The sequence below is a fragment of the Cyprinodon tularosa genome, unplaced genomic scaffold (genome assembly GCF_016077235.1).
Source record: "Cyprinodon tularosa strain WSP-4 unplaced genomic scaffold, ASM1607723v1 ctg197, whole genome shotgun sequence".
Lineage (NCBI taxonomy): Eukaryota > Metazoa > Chordata > Actinopteri > Cyprinodontiformes > Cyprinodontidae > Cyprinodon > Cyprinodon tularosa.
Window position 1 is genome coordinate 227501 of NW_024038720.1, and position 6764 is coordinate 234264.

Here is a 6764-nt window from a genome sequence, read left to right on the forward strand (position 1 = left end):
AAACTCCTCCATGTTTGCTTGAAAAAAACTTCTTTCTTCTTGCTTGACTTATATGCTCTCCCGGCGTCAATGGTAGAATTACGCAACAGCGCCCCCGGCTTGAATGGTAGAAATGCGGTAATGCTTTCCCGGCCTAAATGGGTTAACTTGATAGCATCCACAGTTTTGTTGCGAAATCCAGTAGTGAGATCTCTTTTTTTTTGTCTTGCAATTTTGTGGCCTTTGATGCCTCTGGACTGCTATTAACTCACTGTTGTGTTCATGATAGAATATTAAGATGTTTTGAGTCAAATTTGCCACCAGATACACCAGGACAGCATGGTCTGTTGTTTTGAAGCCCTGAAATTTGTACTAAAGGGCATATACCCCATGCCAGCAGCTTGAACCAAGTGTTGTTGACTTGGCATTCAACCGTGTCCCTCGTGGTGCCCTGTGGGGGGCTGTCCGGGATGAGGAGTTTGGGACCCTTTTCAAGGGGCCATCTAGTTGTACAAGCAGAGAAGGAGTCTGGTCCACATTACTGGCATTAAGTCAGACCTGTTCCCGGTGTGTGTTGGACTTCAACAGGGCTGGCCTCGATCATTGGCCCATTCATAACATTTATGGGCAGGATTTCTAGGCACGGCTAAAGACTGAGGGGGTCTGCTTTGGGGATCAGTGCTGCAAAAACCAGTCATCTGCTTTTCGCAGTTGACGTGGTTCAGCTGGCTCTTTCCTGCCAAGACCTACGACATGAACTGAGGCGGTTTGTAGCCAAGTGCGAAGCAACCGAGACCCCCCGCATATCTGTGAGCAACAGTGCTGGAAATCCCACTGATGGCTCCCTCAAACCAGCCAGGCTGTTTAAATTTCACACTGCTGTCTGTAGCAGCTGAAATTGAATAGGGCAGTTATGACTATTTTACATTAAGTTAGTATTAAACTTTCTCACCCAAGATCAGTAAAAAATATTAGTTTACCCCAATTTTATGCTGACAGTCTGTTAGCTACAGCAGCTCCTGGATCAGCTTCACTGATTGGTTGACTTGCTGCATTCAGCTGGTTAAGTTCAAATTCCCTAATACGATAGCTACGGCTTTGGACATGCTCAACACTTGAACGTTCAAAACCCTCTGCAGGACCTCTTGACACCTCTTGACACACTTCCACTGTAGACATTTTTAATGTACACTGGACGTCCCAGATACTCCAAATGCATATGGTGTGAAAAGCACCATCACCCATGACCGTCATTTAAAAATGTCTTAAGGGAAACCTCAACTCCGACTGCAGTAAACCTTTTACACCAGATTGAATTAGTCATCCAGCGGCTCATTTAAATGTTTCTCACTGAAGATTTTTGTTATCTGCAGGGAGATGAAGAGGCAAAATTGGGATTACCCATCAGCCCCTTTATGGACCGCTCTGCACCACAGCTGGCCAAGCTGCAGGAGTCCTTCATCACCCATATTGTAGGACCACTATGTAATTCCTACGATGCTGCCGGTCTGCTTCCTGGCCACTGGGTTAATGGATCAGATTCAGATGAAGATGATGATGAAGCACAGGAAGACACAGATGAAGAAGCAGATGAAGAGGATGATCTAGAAGTTGATCTGGGAACAGGTTCGATTTTAAAGTTGCATCCCTTTTTTATGATAATTTTAAGTTCCTTGAGAGCGAGCTGTGTCCTACTTTCCAACATTAGATATGGGGATGTTAGGATGATTGTCCATCTGCTTAGTGGAACCCCTTAATATAAATATTCTAAAAAGTATATAGCTATGACGGTTCGCAGTAAAAAAAGGATAAGCTAATTTTATAAAGATCTAGACTTCAGTCTGTCTTATAATTGCATGAAGTCACTCAGGAACTTGTAAGTCACAAATAAATACATTTATTCACAGCAGCTTGGATAAACTAATTTTCTCCAATTTTAGGAAGGACAAAAGGTCGGCGAAGGTTGTTCAGCTGCATCATGCAGCACCTGTCAGAGAATCACAAGGTTTGGAAGAAGATCATTGAGGAGGAGGACAAGAGTAAAGAGCTTGGCAAACAGATGCAGCCAGAATGCTTACCCACCTCTACATCAGATGACATCCAGGTTATCCAGGAGGAGGAGGAGGGGGAGGAGCGTCAGTAACGGGGGGGCAAAGTTAATGTGCCGAGAGCTGCACAAAAAAGAAAAGGAGAAGCTGTGGAAGGACGTTCTTCAACCATCTGCCTTTTATTGACACAAAGACTGACAGTCAATAAATGCACATCAAATATACTTTGTTCCTGCTCTATCCTGAACATACACATTAAAAGATTCACTGTGCAGACACTTAGATATTAAAGCAGTCTCCTCGTTTTCAGAATCAAAAAGGCCTTACTACTGTGAGCGGATCCTTACTGCAACGGTAGGGGCCCAACCCCTATGCACTTTCATCCCATGGAGAGTCAAGTGCAAATAGACATTAAAGCACCAGGACCAAGGATAAAGGTGCAGAAGAGACTGTGGAGGGGGGGGTCCAGCATCGACTTTTCCTCCATGGTGAATTGGCTGTGTTGCTGCCTTGAATGCAAAGCGCTTAACACTTAACACCTCCTTTAGGTACAAAATAGTTCCTGTTTATTTATAGATAAAATGAAAGGTAGAGGAAAAGTACTAAAGTAGGTGGTATCCTCAGCCCTTACCAAAGTGAACAGTCCAACTATGGAAAGACAAGAGACTGAAAATGTTTCAGCCTCAGTGTCAAGTATATTTTAATAAATATATATATATATATATATATATATATATATATATAAGCTACTGTGCCTGTTTGAAAATTTACTAAGTCCATGTTGGCCTAGAGTTTTGGCTTGAAAAGTTTCCTCTCCTTGCTGGTGACACGAAACACTGTATCAGACTCAGTCACAGAGACGTTATAAAAATGTTGACTGATTAATAGCATTATATCTGCATCGTTTTTGATGCTTTTATTCAAGTGTACCACCCTAATACCCTCACCCCCCTTTAACTCTCTGTTCTTTGGTTTGTTTTGAATGTTGACTATTTCTGACCAGAATGTGACAGAGAGAATGAGCAGGGAGAAAGAGAGCACATTTTTAAAACATTTTAGTGTGTCTTTGTGTGTCATTTTAGCAATGTTTGATTTGAGATCAGTAAAATGTCCTCTAGTGTTTGATGTGTTGCATTCAGATCAGGAGTGCTGATTCAATGAACGGATTCTACATGTTCCTTTTATTTTTTTGATTAGAAGTATTTTTTTAAAGGTTACTCAGGATTCATGCAGAGTTGATTTATTATTTTTGCAAGAATGTTTTGTCATTCTTATGAAATACACTTTAAAAACTAAAGAAATTTAAAAAATCGGGTGATTGAAGTAGTCTGAAATCTCTTAATGAACAACTTGACCACAAAGAAATTGAAGCAGATGGAATATTCTCTGGTAGAGACATGCCTTATGTGCATTCTCTTGGTATAATTTATACACTGTTTGCAAAATCCTTTTACAACCTCACTGAAGAAAGTTAATCCCGATTGTTAATAGACTGCAAATATCTTTTCTGCAGCAACATCAATTCTGCAGTTTTCAAGTAATATGTTTGCTTCTATTTTGACATTAAAGAGGTTAGCAGGTTTTTAAAAAAAACTAATAGTTGTTCCTCTTTTTAGAGACTTCTATTCAAACCCACCACTCAGTCAGTGTGTGAAGAAGGGATGCCGGGTTTTATTTCTCTTTGGTTTTGTTTATATACACACGCATATATAGTGTGAGTTGTCACAAGACAAGTTCAAGACATTATAGTTCTCCATTTGTATTTTTTATTTCTGTCTCAACTCTTGGCATTCCACTTAAGATATTTTATCAAAGGGAAGGCAGAATTGTTACTTTAGGTTGGTCTTTTATCACCTTATTAACTCATAATCCCTGCAGAAAATGTTAAACAAGCGGTGTATGCTGAGTAATATTTAATGACAGAAAATAAATACTGTTGTGCACATTTTAATACCAAACAAGTGTTCAGCCACTGTACAAAAGAGTATGTGCATATAAATATATATTTTTGAAATAATCAAATGAATGCATCTGTTTTCTACACACAGCTGACATGTGCATCATGTAATTATGACGTCCTTGTGTTTCCAGAGTGTTTTTCTTTTTCCAGATGTCAAACTGTGCAAGGGGGGAGATTTTACTTTCCACTTACTTCTAGCCTCAATATTTCCTCCCTGTACTCAACCATAACCACTCTTGTCCTCTCCATTAGCTCTCACACTGTTCAATCACTTGATCCAACCAGTGCCAAACATTACCTGCCTTCTGTTTTTTTGTGGGCTGTGATGTGCTGATCTTTAACTTTTCTCCCGGCTGCCGTTCGTGCAAGAGCAGCACATTCGATTCGAATCCAAGTGGTAGGGATGAAGGCAAGATTTCTGGCTAGACTATCTTTATTTTTTCCCATGTGGACCAGAGCTGGATCATAAAGCCATTGTAGCTCCTGACCTGACATTCTGGCTCATTAAGTCATAAATGGTTGTTGGCTTTTCAGTGTGCAGTCTTTCAAACCACAGAGTCCTACGTGATTGTGCCATGATTACATCTATGAACAGTTGTTACGCTTATAGAGCATCCGTATACCTACGTTTGTCTAATGTAACCATTCACCCATATCTTAAATGTGGGACAGCCTATTTTTGTTGTTATTTATAGATGCCATAAAACACCATCCCTAAAGTATCAACTGTTCTCATTGATGTTTTTTTCCTTTGTATGTTTAAGGGCATTTTTGTGTCTGTGCAACCACACTATACACTGTTAATTTGTTTTTTTTTTCTTCCACACCACGTCAAAAACAAAAGGTGTAACCAGAAACCACTGCATTGCACCCACATATCCATTTTCAGTTCATATGCTCCCCTTCAACAGGTTTTGGATATCTTCTTTGTGATTTGAAAGATGAAATAAGTTCTAAGCAGAACTAACCAAAAATCATATCAATGAATCTTGTTCGAGGCTGAGTTAAGCTGGTGGTTTCTCATGGGAAACAGTAAACTCACAGATATATTTTCCTTTTCTCACATTTCATCATTCTGTTAGTATGCAGAATGTCATAATGGTAGAGAAAAGCAAGGTAAAACACTAAAATCTCTGTATCTGGTAGGAATCGGAGCTGAATTCAGTCTTGTTGGCTGCTCATAAAATTAGTCATCACACAAACACAAACTAAACACAGACATATTGAAGTAATGTTTCTCAACTGTTTTAGTTTATCAGCTACAAACTAACAGTTAAAGATTTGTAACCTCAGCAGATGTTGTATGAAGTATACAAAACAAAACTTCACACAAACGTGACCTGTTAAGGCCAAAGTATTTGACTATGGCTAACACACAACATACACGTAATTATATAACGCCAGAATTCTGTCAAAAGTGCTCACCCATAATTAATACTCACATAAGAAAAAATGTCCACTGCATTTTGAACGTTTTATGCGTGCAAATACAATACCACAAGGCCCCAGCTATGTCCATATGTCACAAGCATGAATGCATGCTCCTTCTCTGTGCTCATGTATTGCTTTCCATGCGCCTGTAGATTCTATCAGGCTTGATCTAAATACCACAAATTATGGCTCTTAGTTCTTATTCATAGCTCATATTACTCCACCTTCTGAGGGGTCAATAATAAAAACTATTCCAGGTAGGAAAGAAGCACAAGAGTCTCTTGTGCTGAATCTGGAAAGCCATCAACCTTAGGGACCTGATTTTGTGATGGACACCCACGTGATTGGCACAGGTAAAATTTGGACTACAAAAAACAAAAGTTGCACAAATGTAGCTAATGGATGATGCTCTCCCTTATAAACCCAAAACACATGAAAACGAGGACATGCACCCGTCACACACAGCACATGTCACAAAAATATGTATTATTATTATTGATGGGCTGTGTCTATACTCCCAGTCACCCAAAGGACTGTTGGCAGTCGTATAGTTCATAGTGGAGGTTCCTATGCTTACTGCATAGGCACCAGGAAGCATACTACCTGTTGGCCCCAGCTGCTTCCTAACTGTCAGCACTATTTAGATTGCACCCGATGGCCTCGGACACATTTCCGCTGCGGCTTAACTGTCCTTACCGATTTCAGGCATTCAGATCGAGCCTCCGACTTGTGTGTGGACATCTTACTGTGTGCTCTTTTCAACTTTTGTCACTTTAAAGGTGGAACCAACTAGAAAAAGTAAAAAAGTAAACTGGCTAGTTTTATGTAAAACACACCTCAATACTGTCTTACTCCTACTTGCTAGTTACCTTAGCTAAGCATCTCTAGGCTAACTAAATAATTTAGTTTGACCCAGTCATGACCGTGTTTTGCAAATAATAAGAAATGCGAGTAATAAGAAAAGCAAATGGAAAAAAAATTGTATTTAAAAAAAATGTTCATCAGCCTTTTGGAAACAAGATTTATTGTTAATTGTTTTATTTCCAGTTTTTGCTGGATAACAGTTTTGGTAGTCCTTTGATGTATGTCCTGAGAAATTCCTACATCTTCTTTGAAAAAAAAAACATCTTCTCAAGCTCTTACAGATATGATGACCCTCTTGGATGGGGCACTAAATGGAATTTAAATTGGGGTTTCTCCGGGTTAATTAAGAACTTAGACTGAAATTTAATTTAAAACTGCTCTAGATAATATCATTTTTTTAAAGTGCAGCCTTGAAAAACAGTAATTAATTAGTTAAACTACTATTAATTATTAATACAAACTACTATTAATTAGTAACATTA

The 6764-nt window shown here is 39.2% G+C and overlaps 1 protein-coding gene across 1 annotated transcript in view; it reads left to right on the forward strand.

Moving 5' to 3' along the window:
- Window positions 1-4713, forward strand: part of pde3b (phosphodiesterase 3B) — a 72820-nt gene extending 68107 nt beyond the window's left edge. Inside the window, exons 15-16 of the mRNA XM_038283883.1 lie at window positions 1353-1605; window positions 1920-4713. Coding sequence (XP_038139811.1) covers window positions 1353-1605; window positions 1920-2122 — 456 coding nt within the window. The 3' untranslated portion in view covers window positions 2123-4713. The remainder of the gene's footprint in view (window positions 1-1352; window positions 1606-1919) is intronic.
- The last annotated feature ends 2051 nt before the right edge of the window (window positions 4714-6764 follow it).